This window comes from Rhipicephalus microplus, chromosome 5 (assembly GCF_043290135.1).
Source record: "Rhipicephalus microplus isolate Deutch F79 chromosome 5, USDA_Rmic, whole genome shotgun sequence".
NCBI classification, from domain to species: domain Eukaryota; kingdom Metazoa; phylum Arthropoda; class Arachnida; order Ixodida; family Ixodidae; genus Rhipicephalus; species Rhipicephalus microplus.
Window position 1 is genome coordinate 179,191,404 of NC_134704.1, and position 18,596 is coordinate 179,209,999.

At 45.5% G+C, this 18,596-nt stretch overlaps 1 protein-coding gene across 3 annotated transcripts in view; it reads left to right on the forward strand.

Annotated features, from left to right (window-relative positions):
* Positions 1-18,596, forward strand: part of Scm (Polycomb protein Scm) — a 156,031-nt gene that overhangs the window by 108,199 nt on the left and 29,236 nt on the right. For all 3 annotated transcript variants that reach the window (XM_037424887.2, XM_075896244.1, XM_075896243.1), the window contains one exon: positions 14,175-14,375. In XM_037424887.2, the coding sequence (XP_037280784.1) occupies positions 14,175-14,375 (201 nt within the window). The remainder of the gene's footprint in view (positions 1-14,174; positions 14,376-18,596) is intronic.

An 18,596-nucleotide genomic window follows, 5' to 3' on the forward strand; every position in this document is an offset into this window, starting at 1 on the left:
GCTGCGGGTGGCAAAAAAAAAAAAAAGAGCTAGAATTCACGAGCAAAACAAGACCAAAATGGTGGCGCTGGGCCACATGGTTGGGAAGTTGCAAATGCTCAAATTTTGGGTATTTTCAACGCTCGCTGCCCACTCGCTAGCTGCTGCGGCATGTGTAATTTAATTGACGTACTTTTGCGATGAATTAAACATCATTATTTACAGAACAGACAGTTTATAAAACATACTACCAGAATATGTGGTTTTCAAAAAATCTACTTTTTCGAGATTTTTCGTTTTTCTAAGGGCGCGTCTCCCCTTAAGGGGGAGGCCACACTTGGTGGGCAACTTTTTTCTTTATGTATAGATCAGAACGAAATTTTCACAGTTTGGGTATATAGATGTGCAGATTCTAAAAAAAATGTATTTACTTTTTGATAGATCAAGTAGTTTCCAAGATGCTCCACAATCAATTTATAACTTGGGCTCTTTGTTTGGTGCCTAATTACCGTATTTACTCGATTTTACCGCGCCCTCGATTGTAACACGCACCCGATTTCCGCGACGAAAAAAAGTAGGACATCGATCGTAACGCGCACCCATTTTTCGCGACAGGAGAAAAAAAGAAGTCCGTAGGTGTCAACTTTTGCACATTGAGAACAAGTACTTGGGTTTTAATGCACTGAAGTTTCAAAAGATAAAACACAGTCAAACAGCCAGCCCTGTAGCTAAAACTGAGACCACTACGGCGGCGTTACGAGTCGCGTAATAGGTCAGTCCTCGTCGCTGTCGGACAACTCCTTATCACTGTCAACAGCCCAAAGCATCTCATCCTCGGTACCGTCCATGGCATTCGAGATGCCACATTTCTTGAATGCCTTGATCACCATGGCTGATGGTATTGCACACCACGCGTCCTTCAACCACGCAGCGAAGTCTTGCAGAGAGGCACGCTTCATCCTGTTGCCTGGCGGGAAATCATGTCGTTCATTGATCAGCCAATCGGTGTAAAGCGCCCGCATCTTGTGCTTCAACGACTTGTTCAGGCAGACATCCAGCGGTTGAAGCTGGGGCGTCATGCCGCCAGGTATAACTACAAGATCCGTATTGCATGCAGCGAGCATGTTCTTGATCCGCTCATCGAGATGGCACCTGAACGCGTCGAGCACGAGCATCGCTCGCAGGTCCAAACTGGCGCCAAGCCGCTTCCGCCAGACGTGATGGATCCAATCGGCGACCAGGTCCGTCGTCATCCAACCTTTCGCACGATCACACCACTCGGGAAAACGACTCCTTTCGGGAGCGTTTTCCGCTTAAATATCAGGTACGGGGGATTGACGTGCAACAGAGCATTGCCGTCACCCTAGTTTTTTCGTGGCCCGATGTCAGCATGCGAACTTGTTTCGCCCCCTTCTTCTCGACGGTTGTAGTGCCAGGCATGTCGAAGTACAGAGGCGTCTGATCGGCATTCCCGATTTGCCCAAGCAGGTAGCCATTAATGTGCCGCAAGTTGAGGACGAACCTCCGAAAACTGAGAAGTTTTTCTTCGTACTCCTCCGGCAACTTTTGGCATATGCCCGTTCGCCTTCTGAGGGAAAATCCTTTCCTTTTTCTAAAGTTACCTAGCCAGCACCTGCTCGCTTTGAACTGGCTACGCGTTAGCCTTTTTTCCAAGGCTAACTGCATAGCCCGCACTTGGAGCAGTTCTGTCGTCACGGGCCGCTGTGCCGCTCGCTGTTCAAGCACATGCTCGGGGAGCAGCTCTTCAATTTTCGGAAACCGACCCTGCTGCGGTCCACTGAAGCCTTTACGTGAAGCTTTGCAGTCGACAATCTTCTGCTTCTGTTTCCGCCAGCCCTGCATGCACGTTTCAGGAACTCCGAACGACCGCGATGTGGCCCGATTTCCGTCCGTTTCTGCACACGCGATTACTTTTCTTTTGAAAGCAGCATCGTGGTGCACTCGTCGAGTCTTCCGAGTCGGCCCTTCCATGTCGTCGATGTAAATGCACTACGATACGACGAACTCCTCAGCACACATACGAAGTGCCGCACGTAGTAAACACATTGGCAGAAATGGCCGAGGCGCCATGCCAACGCCTCCTCTAGAAAGATGCCCGAGGAATGGCTCGCGCTCCCAGCAGAGTTGGCCTGCCTTCAGTTTTAAACAAGCTCCGCGCGGTGGCGCTCGCTACCGACACTATCATCACAGCGACGGGCGATACCAGCCCAAGCATTTTTCATCTGCAGCCCATAGGGGCGCGTAAGTCGAGAATTGTTCGAGACCTGCAACTGTGCACCACTGTTTTGGAGGCTATGCAAAGTGTTGCGTTGTTGCACCGTTCGCCACAGATGACGCTAGCGACCGAGAACATTTTGAAAATGAAGGAGAGAAAGGGTGTGGAAACTGTTTTTTTCTCATGCGGCAGGCATCTTCCTAGAGAAGGCGTGGGCCATGCCGACGCACATAAGGGGCGGCCATTTTTGAAGTATCGATGGCAATAGAATGACCGTATTTATTTTTTTGTTTTGTTTTGTACTCGATTCTAACGATTCTAACGCGCATGCGATTTATGAACTCGCTTAACCATAAAAAAGGTGCGCGTTAGATTCGAGTAATTACGGTAGCATCTGCACAGTGGCGACAGTCTAGCACAGTAACAACAGTCTAGCACAGTGGCAACGGTGTAGAAGCAATGTACAATGTTTAAGGAGTGCAATATGCTATAAATAAATTTGCTGGTCCAATTTCAATCAATCAATGTTCACAGAAAAAAGCCACCTTTACCTGTCACGCATGCGAACCAATTGAAAAAAATTTTTATTTGTATATTGCCACCTGGTGTTCTGTGCCAGTGAACAGTGGGTCAGTTCTGTGCCGGTGAACGAGGAAGACGAAGACGAGCAACCCGTGGCAGTGGAGACGTTCTTCTTTGTCTCTGAGATTTTGGACAGTCGCGTCCCTTTGTACGTTCGTTCGAGCTCTTAGCGCGTGACAACTGGTGGAGGTGCTGGGTACCCTATGCACTGAACCCCTCCCAGTACAAGAAGCTCCAGCCCCATACCGGTGGTTACGACTGTTCACCGTGCTAGCCGCAGGATTCGTGGACTGGACCCTGAGTTCGGACTTCTCTCAGAAGAGATGACGGCCTCGACTATTCCAGGCAGCGCCGTCCCAAGCGGCTCCAACACAGCCGGTATGGAAGGCGCAACGCCATTGCAATATACACTGTTCAAACCACGAACGCCGAATCCCTTTCATGGTGCTGTCCATGAGGATGTTGAAGATTGGCTAGTCCACTATGACTTCGTTGCCGCTCATAACATGTGGGATGACACAGACAAGCTCCGACATGTCTACTTTAGTTTGAATAACGGGGCACGTGTTTGGTACGAAAACCGGGCAGGTGTGTTCACGTTATGATTGGACTTCAAACGCCGGCTTCTGGAAACATATGCAAGTCCCGATCGCCGAGAGCGAGCTGAACGTGAACTCCAGTGTCGTATGCAAATGCCAAATGAAGGCGTAGCAATGTATGTTAAGGACATGACGCGTCTTTTTCGACGAGCCGACCCTCACATGCCGGAAGAGAAGAAGGTGCGATACCTGATGCGTGGAGTGAAGGAGCAGTTGTTCGGTGGTTTTGTACGCGGCCCCCCCAAGACTACGTCAGAGTTTCTTGCTGAAGCCGTCCTGATTGAAAGCACGCTTTGGCAATGGACCCAGACGTACGAGCGACAAGTGAACTTCGCTTCTGCTACGGGCTACATGGGTGGTTTTGGGGCCCACGTCGACTTCTTCCGAGAGCTCATACGCTCTGTAATTCGTGAAGAACTGCAGAAGTTATCTGTACCCTCGGCGGCCACTGTCAGTTTTTTGTCTGGCATCGTCCGAGATGAAGTTCAGCAGGCACTACGAGAACCGTCCTGTCAGACAGAGCCGCGGCCCCTAAATGACTTCCCTCGAATGTCGTATGCGCAAACTCTGCTCCAGCCAGCACCACCTTTGCCTCCGCTTCCCACTGCAGCCCCTGCCGTGCTTCCGGCAGATCAAACTCTGCGTCCACCTGCTTCACATTCCAGTCCGCCTTATACCACAGCCCCAGCCATGCTTCAGGCGGTCAAAGCGGGCCCGTACCTCAGTGACCGCCGACCGATTCCGCGAAAATCGGACGTGTGGCGGGCCCCCGATCGACGTCCCCTTTGCTATCACTGTGGTGAACCTGGGCACATCTACCGACAGTGCACTTATCGAGAGCTGGGACTTCGTGGTTTTTCGGCCAACTCCCCACCTCCTAGGTTCGGCCAGTGGCCTCCGGAAATCGCTGACTACGTTGCTCAGCAGCGCGGATCAACATCTCGGCACCACTCACGCTCTCCATCACCGCGGCGGTTCCCGCCGAATCATCGCACCTATGCGGGCATGGCGCAGGGCCGGTCACCTAGCCCGCGTCGGGAAAACTAGCCTCAGCGACCTTCAGGGGCAAGGCCGCTCAGACTGGTCATGCTCAAGACCCCCTATCGACGCGGACTGAAGATACCGAGGATACATCGACAACGACACTCCCGGCTGATTGCGGAAGAGTTTCCTTAGATATTCCTGTTCTGCTAGATGGTCGCGAAGTCAGCGCATTAGTGGACACTTGTGCAGACTATTCCATAATTAGCGAAAAGCTGGCCGCCCTTCTCAAGAAAGTAACGACGCCTTGGAACCGAACGCCGATTCGTACAGCTGGTGGGCATATCGTCACGCCACTCGGTATGTGCACGGCAAGACTGCAAGTCCGTGGTTGTACATTTGTTGCCAGTTTGAGCGTTCTCCGGCAGTGTTCTCGAGACCTGATCATTGGCATGGATTTTCTCAAAGAGCATGGTGCTATAATTGACATTCGACGACGTCTAGTCACTTTCGCGACCACAAACGCCACAACAGTTTACGCCGACCCCAGCCACTCCCGAGTGTCTCTTCGCGTCGTCGACGACGCTGTCAGGTTACCACCCCGTGCAACTGTTGTGGTTCAGGTGGCGTGGGACGGAGTGATGCACGGTGAAGCAGTCGTAGAAAGCAATCACTCGCTTTTGCTGTCTCAGGGTGTCTGCGTTGCGAGAAGCCTTGTCGACCTTCGTGATGATCACTGCAACGTTTTTGTCACAAACTTCAGCTACGAGCACCGGCACCTTTTTCCTGGAACTGTCATCGCCTACGCCGACCCAGTCGTCAATGTCACAGAGTGTTTTGCTTCCGAGGCCATCGGCACTGCTGAAGCGCCTTTCCGCAGCGTCGACATCAATCCAACGCTTTCTGAAGCAAACAAGCAGCGTTTGAGCGAGCTGTTGCTGGAGTTCCACACATGCTTTGCACGTTCTTCAAAGATACGTCAAACACCGATAACGAAACACCGTATTATCACCTACGACGACGCGCATCCCATACGGCAGCAGTCTTACCATGTTTCGCCAACCGAACGGCACGCGATTCAAACGCAAGTTAAGTAAATGCTTCAGGATGGCGTGATACAGCCTTCAAGCAGCCCTTGGTCATCACCAGTCGTTCTTGTGAAAAAGAAAGATGGCACGCTTCGCTTTTGTGTCGACTACAGAAAGTTGAACAATGTCACAAAGAAAGACGTGTACCCGTTGCCCAGAGTCGACGATTCTCTGGACAAGCTGCGACGCGCGAAGTATTTTTCGTCCGTCGACTTGAAGAGCGGTTATTGGCAAATAGAGGTCGATGAACGTGACCGGGAAAAGACCGCTTTTGTAATGCCGGGCGGCCTTTATGAATTCAAAGTGCTCCCTTTCGGCCTTTGTTCTGCTCCAGCCACATTCCAGCGAATGATGGACACCGTCCTGGCAGACCTCAAGTGGAAAAGCTGTCTCGTCTACCTCGATAATGTCGTTGTGTTTTCAGAAATGTTTGACGAGCATCTTCGTCGCCTTCGGAATGTGCTCGAAGCCATTAGTTCGGCCGATCTCACACTCAAGCCTAAGAAATGTCATTTCGGCTACGAAGAATTAAAGTTTCTTGGTCACGTCGTGAGCGCCGTTGGTGTTCGGCCTGATCGTGAGAAAACTGCTGCCGTCACCGCTTTTCCACCTCCAACTAACAAGAAAAGTCTTCGACGATTTCGTGGTCTGTGCGCTTATTACCGGCGCTTTATTGATAATTTCTCTAACATTACGGAGCCACTATTACGCCTCACGTGTGATGACACACCATTTGTCTGAGCTGACGAACAGCAGACTGCCTTTGCGGAACTACAGCACCGGCTCTCTTCCCCTCCCGTGCTCGGCCACTTCGATGAAGATGCTGACACTGTCAGCATCTTCATCATTCAGCATTTTAGACAGTCGCGTCCCTTTGTACGTTCGTTCGAGCTCTTAGCGCGTGACAATATTACCTTTAAGGGGAGATGCTACTCGAAGACACTTCTTTTTTATTATTCATCCTAGAGCAATTAAACTTGAGCTGTTTATGGAACTATTTATGCTGATTTCAAATATACAATTAGTTTTCTTGCAAGTTACACACTTTTAGCTCTGCAACATGACAAAGTGAAAACCTTAACCCTTTTGCCCCCCCTCTTTTCATTCATAAACTTCTGTAATTATTTACCATTTATAGTTCATAATACCTCAAATAAAGTGTAGAGTGCAAATAACTAATTAGGAAGCACATACAAATTATGTAATACACATGGAAAATAATAGAGGTAAAAAGTTCATATTTCACCTATCCTAGTACAGGTATACATACAATTTTTTATTATACAACAAATTCTTGAAATTTAAACTAGATAATTACATTTGTCATACTTTGGAAAAAATTTGGGTGAAAATTCATGCAGATGTAAGCACTAGAAGTGCCCGAAAAAGGAGGGGCACATTGGAAAAAATGGCAAAATTTGTGTTTTCACAAAAACGAGTTTTAAAGTTAAAATTGAGTTTTTATTTATGAAAGACATCATTAAATCAAATGAAATTTGCACACCAAAAAGAACAATCCTTCTTGTAGTGGCCACTGCAACTAAAACTAAAATACGCCAGCACCATGCGTTTGTCCCTCTCGGCTTTTTCGAGCCGACTCCTCACAGACATTACGCTCACAGACAGGGCCATGAAATGCTTGCCAAACTTCCGCTCCATCTGGCAGAGCCTTGTGCCAACTGCAAGCTAGGAAGAAGTTCGACAAGACTGCGAAATACAAACTAAGTCCAGTTTCATGCCATTTTGCAGCCATGTTTGTGCCACATACCGTCGTACATAATGGCAACGTCGTCTCTCCCATGTTCTCTCACTGCGAGCTTTTTCGACCTTGCAAGATTGGCGCTGATGTCATCCATTGCCGCATCACGAACTTTTCGGCCGACGAGTGGGAATAACTTTTGACGCATTGGCTTTTGCAAGCCAACAAATTAACTGCCGCAAATCTGACCAGCTGCTCGTAGCCTATTCCTACAGAGCACGCCGCACAACGGCTTTCACTTGCGAGTAATGCCTTTTTTCATTCATAACGGAGATAATTACTCGAGAAAAGCATTGTTCAGCTGCGCTGCTAGACAAGACATGGGCTCTACAAATAGGTTTCACAGCACATACAGGCGCGCAGCGGCCTATGGTAGTCCCCGATTCGTCGCTCAAAAAAGGCGCAGGAGAGTGCTTCTTTTTATTATTTCTTGCGCTGCATCAGCAAAAGAAACTGTTGTTATTGTTATTTGAAGAGTGAGGCTCGACTCTTCGACTCATGCGATCAACAATGGCGAGCAGCGGCACGTTATCGACGGCAAGGTGCTCGAAGACTCCTCACTTTCGACCTTTTAACAGGCACCTTGTGCTCTTTAGATGCAATTTTAAAGCGTTTCCAGTTAATTCTCGACCTGTATTATTTTTTTCATAGCAGTAGAGGTACTAATCTTATCAAAACAGGCAAAAATTTAAAAATCGGTAATTTTGAAGAAAAAACTCGCGTTTTTCAACCCGCATCTCCCCTTAAAATAGGCATATTGCACATTGCATGCATTTATCTTTCCGGCAAAGAAAGAATTATGCTAATAGCTTCAATGGAACGAAAGTTATTTTCCCTCCAACCTGGCGAATGTGCCAAAGTTGCTGTTTTGTGAAAACGAGGAAAAACATTTCAAAACAACTTTATTGAAAAAATACTAATAATATCTTATGAAAATGCACCAGGGGAATGATATAGATGCATCCCATCCTTATGCTTCTCCTTGACCAGCTTTCTCAGACTTTGGGATGCTTCTCTCTATTTATTTGAAGCTGCACTCTGACGACAGTCCTGCTCCCTAGCCCTCAGGGATGTGCTGCTGAATATCGTGATATCTCCTGCTCCAGAATCGCAGCAAATGCATTGATGTTGTCCGTGTTGAAGCGTTGAAGCGCAGCACAGCTTCTGCAACATCAGCTTGCACAACGAAAAGAGAAGCGTGCTGTTCCTTTGATACCAAACCTGAAATCACGGATTGGAGGCTCTCGTGTGAATTCAAAGTCTTGCCTTACTGGCATCTTGCCTCGCTGCCGCACCACTTGACTTCGAAAAGTGCTCAATTTTTCGCACTGTTGTCGACATCGACGAAAGTATATTGTACTAGAAGGAGAAGTGTGCCGTGTGCGGTGCGTTCCTATAGAGGCAAAGGGGCCCCCGCAGCGATGAAGCAGGTTTAGTACAGTCTGGGGGCGCTAGGGGACGTTGCTAGCCAGAGGAGCGCGTGTATGAACACATGTTGCGCTGTCAGTTTGGCTGTTAACACGTGACCAGTTTCTCATTACCGCTATTTCTCGCATTGAATAACTCTATCCTCGCCAGATTGTGCTGTACGTGAGTGAAGAAATTACGGTGGTGTTTGCGCTTGTCTAATGGAATGGGAAAAAAAATGGCTGGAAGATGGCGGGACAAGCGAGACGGCTTTTGTTTTGTGCCAAATTGTAACAGCGGCTACCGCTCGTGTAAAGAGGCGCACTCCTTGTTTCGGGTACCATTGAAGCTGACCGCCGGGAAGAATGAACGGGGTACATAGAAAGAGGCGATGAAGCCCTCGGCAAGAGCAGCACTGTTTGTGAGCGACACTTCGAAGCAAGGGTCATACAGCAAACTTTCTAGACCACTATTGACGCGAAGGTTATTGAGATATCCAGACACCTACCACTCATTAAAAGATGCTATTTCTACAATTTCCCTGATGCTCCCGAGTACCTTTCAAAACCGCTGCCGAAAAAACGGAAGGATCACAACCTTAGCGATCAGATTCTCCCCAAACCAAAGTGAAGACTCGTGAGAGCAACACATTGTCAGAAGTTGAGTCGAATGACGTTGATCAAGGCAGTTCAGTCGAGGATGTTCCTGAACAGAAACGCCAAAGGATGTCGAATGATGTTGGCCAAGACGGTGCCGCCGATAAAGCTCGTGACCAAGAATTTCAAGGGCTGTAATTTTCAAAGCTCACGATTCCAAATGAGTGGTCAGAAATTTTCCTGCCGTGTGTTGGGGACTCATTTCTTTTTGCTGAGTTGAAAGCCGACGATGTTGAACATAGCAAGGTAGCATTAAAAAAGCTCATTCAGATTAAGAAGCAAGCTGCTGAAAGGGCTGCAACCGCCAAAGTTCTCCTAAGAGGAAAGAAGTGGCACCAAGAGGAACTCTTAGCACGAGAAGAGGCAGACTTGCTGATAAACAATATAAGGAAATTGGCTTTGTGTCCCGGCGTGGAAATGGAGCCTCTAGGTGGTAAGTGCCCGTAAGTGCCCATCGTTTAATGAAGTGTTCTTTTCGAAGAACTGCACATTTGTAGTAAATGATCTCGGTGCTTGTGTTCACTGCAAGTATCAGAGAAAGCTGATACTCAACCAGCTTTCCAGAAGACGATGTCAGAAGATGTTTACGAAACAACGTCCTCGCAATGTACATCGTTAACCGTCGGAGAACAAAAGCAAAGCTTAGCAGCGCAAAAATTAGCTTGAGCCGAATGAAAGTAAAATATGAGCAGTTGTCTGAAGAAGCAGTAGATGAAAAATTTAGAGGCCTTCGATTGACGCTTCCCGACCGTTTAGTATGCGAAGCAATATAAAATATATAAAACACACAGGATCGAACACTGACACTTGTATGGGAAAAATAGATATTTAAGCTCTATAAGTTAATGTGTTGAAATTCACCCAATACTATTTGAAACTATATAACTACTATTTAATGTAGCTTCAAAAAGAAACAAGTTTGGCTGGTGTAAACGACCTCACTGAATTGTAGTTGGGCGTGCACACTCGTTGGTGCGAGAGAACGGCTAGTGCCCAGGCGGAACGGCTGAATTCCACCATTAAATGGCATTTATTGTGTAAAAAGCCGCGACGACAACTCGGAACAATACACAAATTGGCCATACAGCTCGCTCACAGAGCCATCACAGCAGCGAGTGTAGCGCTCCTTTAGCTAGCAGCGCCCTCTAGAGGTGCGCGAAGTGGTCATCGCTAGAAGTAACCTCTTTCCAGCGCAGCATGGTGCCCTTCTCCTTCTAGTACACTGTAACGAAAAGCCATCAAGCGTTGCGGTTGTCTCGCGGACGCGTGCGTCGTGAACTTCATTGGCACCGATCACATCAGCGTCTACCCACACACGGCCGGAGTCGACATCGCGCGCACTGTCTGGGAGGCCCGTGCCTACGTGCACTTCACCGTTGCCAATGGGCAGCCAGTGTCCACGCTGCGCACGCACGAAGAACAGTCTTCGGTTACCACGGCGTTATCAAACAATGTCGGCGCTTGCTCCCACGACACAGTAGCAGCAGCATTGGGCTTTCTGCTTCTGCTTTTTTTTCGTTGATGGCCAAAATGATGCTGCGATCGGAACTTTTTTGCACCTCCGGGCATAGGGAGACGCCCAAGCACGTTAGGATACGGCACCTTCGCAAGGGTGATACCCTTTCAAAATGGCGGCAGACACTGCCAGCGAGTTTTCTTTAGCCAATCGGGAAGTGCCATTTTGGTCACGTGCATCAAGCAACCAATGGAATCACGTGCTGTGCTTGCTATAGACTTTGTATTTTTTGCTCTTGCGAGGTGTACATAGTTGTTTACTGGAAAAGAAAAAAAAGCTAGAAACGCAGCCTTTCCAACAAGACCAAAATGGCATTGGTGGAGCGCGTAGTTCGCGTACTGTCGGCGGTTGAAGTACGGCTAGTGTACACTTCAATTTGAAAGTCTGCTTGCGCGAAGTTGCTCGCTTTATAGGTTATAACGTGAGAAATAAGTGGAATTTCGAAACCAAACTTTGGTAATAAGTGCGGAAGGGCATCGGGAACGCGAAAATTATGAGAGAGAAAATGCGATTTTTGGGCCGAATTTAGACTTCTAAGTGCCGCGTCCCCTCTGAACAAGTAAACCAAATTTGGTATAGAAAGAAAGCATGTTACTTTTAAAAAAGACTTTTTCACAAACAACACCAAGACGACATTCTGGGAAGTTCTCTGAAATATTCTAGGAATTCATTGTCTTCAACACTGCAAATCAGCATGATTTTATTTTTCAAATACATATGAGATGGTGGCCAAAATGGCTGGGACATCTGTCATGGAATGACCCTGCTACAAAAGGCAATTTTGCTTTGAGCAGTTCTGAGAGCTTTTTGGCGAAAGGCTCCCGGGACTGCTCCCAAACCCTTGTATACGCTGTTCCACCTATGCTTATGTGCCATATTTTTACCACGACCCTGTCTGAAGCGTGTAGGGGCCTTTAAAAAGTGTTCACTATAGTATATGAACGCAATTTCAATGGGTAGTGTAGAAAAATCAAAAGGGTACTAAAATGTGGCCATTTTTGGCATTTTTACTGCTATTTTTGTCATATGTATACGTCGTTTATGTAACTAAGTATAAATACTTAATGATATCCTTCTGCCATTTTCGCTGTCATTTTTATTGTATTCTTGCGTGATTTTTATTAGAACGAAGAATTATTTAACACTGTTTTGTTGCTTTTTCTTTAGCTATTGACATGTGATTTTCTGACGAGGTCCCCTTTCAGGCGTGTGCTATGGGACCTCCTTCTGTATATCATACCCCCGTTTGTTTAGATCTTTGCATACCTGCCAAATCTTCCAAGTTTCCCGTAAAATGTACGAATTTCAACCGTGCTTATGATTTTACGAATCTTGCCTGAAATTTTACAAAAGATAGTTGATTTCCAATAAAAAAATAAAAATTTGTAAAATAGCTTGGTCTCCGCAATTTGCTATGGTGCATTGCCATAGCTAGTCGCAGAGGCCACAAAAATGGCGTTGGGCTATATTCCGTCTTTAGAAAAGACCAATATGTATTGGTGTTATCATCACATATTTGCCAAGTCTCCCGCATTGTCCGGGAGACTCCGGGATTTCGATCGTCACTTCTATTTGTACGGTTGCCATAAAAATCTCTTGGAAATCGAAGTTTGTGTGTGAGATAGGGCCCCATTGACAAAAATGCCCGTCAGTCCGCTCCGACCTTATTATAAAGAATTTGAGAGGTGTTCATCTTAACGTACAGTAGAGTCTCGGTGATGCGAAACTGCGGCAGATGTTAATTTGTGTAATTCCCCAGCGAAATTTATGTGTACATTAGGCCGAAATTCGGATGCTCCGAACTCTTTTTTATAATCGCAGTGTGATATGAACTGTAGTATCGAAACCGTCGAACGAAGGCCAATCGAGAGCAGCATGCTTAAAGCTTCGGACAGTGCGTGCGACCAGCGCATGCACTGTCCTTTCTTTACAGTAATGAGGTTGTCGTTGCCATAACCGATGTGAATGAAACCACGGTCGTTCGATACGATCATGCATGGCGACGACATTACTGACAGAACTGTGTGCTCAGCTAATGCTCGACCAGTCAAAGCAATGATGCTTTCTGCAGACTCTGTGGACAAAACCGCAGCAGTAGCGATCATAGATAGCATAAAGCGACTTAGGATTGAAAACAAAATACCATTTGCCGTAACCGCAGCGCACAAAACCGAGGTCGCAGCGATGCGATAATGATCTATGAGCTCCGAGGTTGAAGGCACGTGGCTAACGCAGCGGTAGATTTAAGGCAGTAAAGACAAAAAAAAAAGGCTAGAAGCGTTTTTGCGTTCCTGTCCAAAGAATCTAGTAGCGAGCAAAGCCAAAGTTTTGACTCGCACTTTCGCGACAGCCGGCTGTGCCGTCCCGTCCATTCACATGTGAAAACTACACGAGTTGTTCTGACATTTTTTTTTTTTGCTTGTTGTTTTGATGAGGCAAAATTTTGGAAGCATTTGTGCTCCCCTTTCGAGACTTTCACCTTAGTGAAAAAGCCTACCCTTACGTGTTCGACCACTCCAAGCCTTTATGAGACCGCAATGCCGATGTTTGCCCTTGCGTTTTAGAACCCGTTTTCCTTCTTGTTGTTCGCAATATTTTCTTTTTGTTTTGTTTTTTCTTTTGGTGCCGCAAATAACGGAAAAATAATTCAGCACGTCAATTTGACTTATGGCGTCAACGCATGATTACGCTTGTCGCTAAAGGCATATTCATCACAGCTACAAATTTTAAAAAGTCAGCAACCCTTCCCTCTGCCACCCCATTTCCAGTTCGGTGGTTTTACAAATTTCTTTGTTGCCAGGTTGGCAGTTATGTCCTTGGTGCAGACAAAAAAATTTTGATTGATTGATGATAATCTTTGTATGTGGGATCGTTAAAAGTGGGTTTGACCGTAGCTGCAAGGAACACAGGTTCAGTGCACTGTGGTAATTAATGTCAAATTTATTGTAACCATTTTGTGGCTTGTCATCAAAACGGTGGGTGTCACCAATAGAGTAGTGGTGCCAATGTTGTCATGTTCAACAAGCCTTTCAATTGTCCAAAGAATCTAACAGCATTGGTTCAGTGGAAGTTGTCTAGTTCAGAAAGTGCCCAGATAAGTTGTTCAGAAAGTGCCCAGATAAGTTTATAGACCTAGCAGTGGTGCATCGGTTCACTGGGAGCAGCCCCAAGAAATAAAAATAAAAAAAAGGTTATTTATTGCTTAAAATTGTTGCTAAGATGCACTTGCTGAAAGACTCATTTCCATTGAAAGCAGCCTGTGAGTTCTGATTGTCATTGCTAAGACACGAGTGTATAGAATAGTTTCTGATTTCAGCAAAAGCTTGCTCTGTGATATCTTTTTTCGGGTCATTTTCCGTTGACGTTTGCAGTGTGTGTGTACGTGAACCACCAGTGCTCTTGTGGGCCATACCTGGATCCAGCCAAGATTAGCCAGCTGCCCCTCCAGCTGGGGCCTGGTTCCATGAACAGGGTGCTGCGTGAGGCTGTGCAGGCATGTGTGGACTGTGCCCTCAATGAGAAAAATGTATACAATCTGCTGCGTAAGGGCAACGGCAAAGTCATCATCAATGGTAAGTGAAAAGACTCTGAAAAGTCAACTTGTTGATTTTTGACCATTTTTTAAACTTCTAGTGCTAAATGTAAAGAAACTGCATCGTTTCATGATGCTGCATTTATTCGTTTTAGGGTTACCAATGCCAACAATATTGTGAGGGACATCTACTTACTCAAAAATTTTTATTGTACCATAACTTGAGCTTCCCAACTGAAAAAACGACCTCGGCTCCATGCTGGCCCAACATACATGGCTGACCAGCCGCTCGTGGCCCAAGCTTAGTCAACAAGGTTGGGCTAAAGGTGGTTTTGGTTAATGACCTCACATCGGCCGTCCTCTGGCTGCCAGCATACGTCCAAGTGCAATTAATTGACGCAATTGAAGCAGTGCAGAATCACTCTGTCTGTTTTATATTAATGAACTATCACCGTACAGGAAGCATAACAGAAATTAAAAGTCTTCTAAACATCCCACTACTCGCCATTCGCTGGAAGCAAGCTCGCATTTCACTTTTTCATAAAATATAGTATGTCAACGACAACCTCCGATCACTCTTCATTTACCCATCACTATTCACATCTGCTCGTAGAGATCATTGTCATAAAGTTAAGGTCTCGTTTTGTGACGCCGCCACGTGCACACGGTAATTTTTCCAAAAACCTCAGTCGACTAGAATAATCTGCCATCGTCTGTAGTGAAATACGCGGTCCAATTCTTTTCAATTGTGCTCTTGGGAACATCATCTTGAATCGTAAAACTCTGCCATCTGTTCTTCCTTTCTTTCTTTTCCCTATTCTTGTTTGGTGTTCGGTGCTCTTGCTCTTGTACTTTTTGTTATTATTACATTTATATCTCAATTACTGAATCGAGTGGTAGACTTTGTATAACCAGTGTTTAAATCGGTCTTACCCTTTACTTCCTGTCTTTATTATGTTACTGTACTCACCTGATTTGATTGTTCATGTATCTTTTTAGTTGTTCTTTTTTCACCTCTTCGTACTTGTCCCTCCCTTCTATAATGTACTGTAGGTACCTTGAGGGTACTTCAAATAAACAAGTAAATAAAAAATTCTCCTTCCACGCCTTGTCGTGCGCAAGTGGCGAGCGCTGCTAGTGGTGAGCTTGCACTCTGTCGGAATTTCCTTCCTTTAGCAAAAATTGTGCACGACTTGGTGAAACACACTGTGGGGTCTCGATAATAAGCATGCGCTCTCGAAGCGAACGGACACACAGCAGACGCAGCCGAACCCAAGCTGCTATTAGAATGACGATACTGTCAGCCAAATGAAAATACATCAGCTGACGCTGAACGCTCAAAGAAATTTTCGCTGACCGAAAAATAATGTGCGCAGTGAAAGTTGTGCAATCAGATTTAATGCAATGTCAGCTTGTGTTTTTTGCATAGTAACTGGCCAATGTGGTAGACAGCACAGCATGGCACTACAAAGGACTACACGTGGTCACACAGGCATTGGGTGCCAACAATTTTCCTATCATTTGCCCACTGTTGGCTGAACTTATTTGGCCAACTAATAACCAGCAAAATTGGTTTCCAATCAAGGTCCCGTTTTCTGCCACCATTGCTCAAATGACAACAGCGATTGCTGAGCAATGCCTACTTGTTTATCAACCATCGGCCGTCGGCTAATTTCACTTAGGTTGTGCGAATATTGCAAAATTTTGGAGTGCGAAGCGAGTTTGAATGTTCAAGTGTGAGTGTGAATCGATTAGAATTTTTTTCGGATAGTTCCAAGTCATATCGCGGGGAAAAAAAACTTGTAAAGGATTTCTAAGCATATTCTTATTAGATATAGCATAAAAGTGTTTATTTTTGCTAGGTTGATGAAGCATTGGTGGGGTGGTATTTCATTGCTGCATTATCGCGAATGAGGCAATGCAGAGGCTGAATCATATTAGTACATGATTTGGTGCAACCAAAGTGGTGCCGACAACACTTGACTCGTGGAAGGCAAAGATGCTCTTTACTCAGCCTCTCTTCTTTCAACTTCTGTGGGAGTTCTCAATCTGCCTAGTAGACGTCAACATACAAGAACATTTGAAATTTCAGATACTAAAAACCATCAGCATCCTATTTTTCGGACTTTCTACCAAAATTTCAGGTTCGAAATAGCATTGAGCCTCACTTTTGCCACATCTATGTGCATGTTGGAACCAGCGTTTTCTTGAGTCAATGCATATGCGACCGTAGTGGAGCATGAAAGGCAGCTTCATTTATTTATTTATTTCAAAGTACCTTACAGGCCCCATGGGGGGCATTGAGTAAGGGGGGCTATACATATATACAAATAAACTGGAAAAAAATATACAAGACAGACAATTGAGGAAGGGGGGAATACATATAGACACCTCAAAATGAAAAAAAGTACAAAAGAAACAATTGAGTAAGGGGCCACAATACGGGAGGGGTTTAGGTGAAGTATTAGAAAATTTGTAGGGGCCACTTTCAATTCGGCGTGTACAGTCGAACCCGGATATATCAAACCAAAATATATTGCATTATTAGCTATATCGAACGGTTGAAAAACACCTTGAATTTCCCAAGCAAAATGTATGGGACCAGTGCACCCGTATTTTGAACTTCTGCAGAGCAGGACATCCGCTATATCTAATGCTGCCCCACATCAAAGCCAAGAAAGTGCATTTTTTTTAGCAAATATTGATCAATTTTAGGCCATGTCTCAAGAAGTTCTGATCGTTTTTAGCGCACAGGCGACGAAAAAACAGTGTTACTCCAGCATGCTGATCTGGTTTGTAGCGCGACACTCGCAAGTACATCTGTACGTTTGGTGCTGCCGGTCGTAGTGCGCAGGCGTAATGTTTTCCGAAATACCGATTGCCAAGGACACCGAAATGAGAATGCAAAGTGGCTTTGCGATCTCAGGGCAATGTTCACATTCCCTTCCTTGTTTGTTGGTGCACTATGGCATGTCAGCCTAAAAAGCATGGCCTTCAAGATGATCAACCTTGTGACGTATCTTTAGTGTGTTTCGTTTCAGAACGCGTGTCTCGGAGGCTATGCTTTTTTTTTTTTTTTAATCTTTTCGCGTCTAAGCCGCTAAAAGCATCGGCTGGCAGCTACAAAGCCTCAGTGAAATCGATATCGCCAACATGTCGACGGTGGGAACTTGGACGAACTGGGCTAGAGGAACCTAGAATATGGGAAGTGTCCAAAGGGCCGCACGAATGCATGGGAGGAGTGAGGGCCTTTTCTTTCTCTTTCTTTCTTTATTTGTTTCTTTCTGTGCCAATACAGAAAATGGAGCGAAGGCAAAAGGCTGAAAGCCTGACCAAGGGCCTTTGCTCCAAATACAGTGAGGCAGACAGGCTGTCATAAGAATTTTGCAGGATACAGAAAAAATACAAAAATATATAAAAATACAAAAGGTACATGTGCAAATACTGTAACACATACAACGGTAATAAAATGTTATTTCTAGTAAACAAAATATATATATAACCATCGTAATGTTTTAAATACCAATAGATATAAGTTGCGATTTCTCATCGCTATTGCAAGAGATATACAAAAATAACAATATACACAGGGAAGCATAGGAAAAAGAACACACACTTAAAAAGCATCAGATACTACTTAGGCAAAGAGGACACATAGAACGATATTCAAGAAAATTCAATGTTGTTTTTAATCAATACCATCCTAATCGTATGCTTAGAAACTGTACAATTTATATCTAGGAGGCTCTCGATTTTGTTTAAAAACGTGGAGATCTGAAAAGATGAGTGTTGTCGTCTGTAGATCGTTTGAGTCTTCGGAGTCCTTCTAGCGTAAGTACGAAAATCGTACAGAGAACCACGAGAATCTAGCGAATGATAGAGTCTATTGCGTGTTATGTACTGAAATAACTTAAAATAGTAAATCTGGCTTGCTTTGAGCATGCGATATTTCGAAAATAGCGGTTCTGTCCGCAAGTCACGTATAGGGCCACGAAAATCTGTCGTCTGTAGATCGTTTGAGTCTTCGGAGTCCTTCTAGCGTAAGTACGAAAATCGTACAGAGGACCACGAGAATCTAGCGAATGATAGAGTCTATTGCGTGTTATGTACTGAAATAACTTAAAATAGTAAATCTGGCTTGCTTTGAGCATGCGATATTTCAAAAATAGCGGTTCTGTCCGCAAGTCACGTGTAGGGCCTTGAAAATCTTCAAAGATTCTCAGAACCCTAATTTGTAGAATAACCAATTTAGAATAGTTCG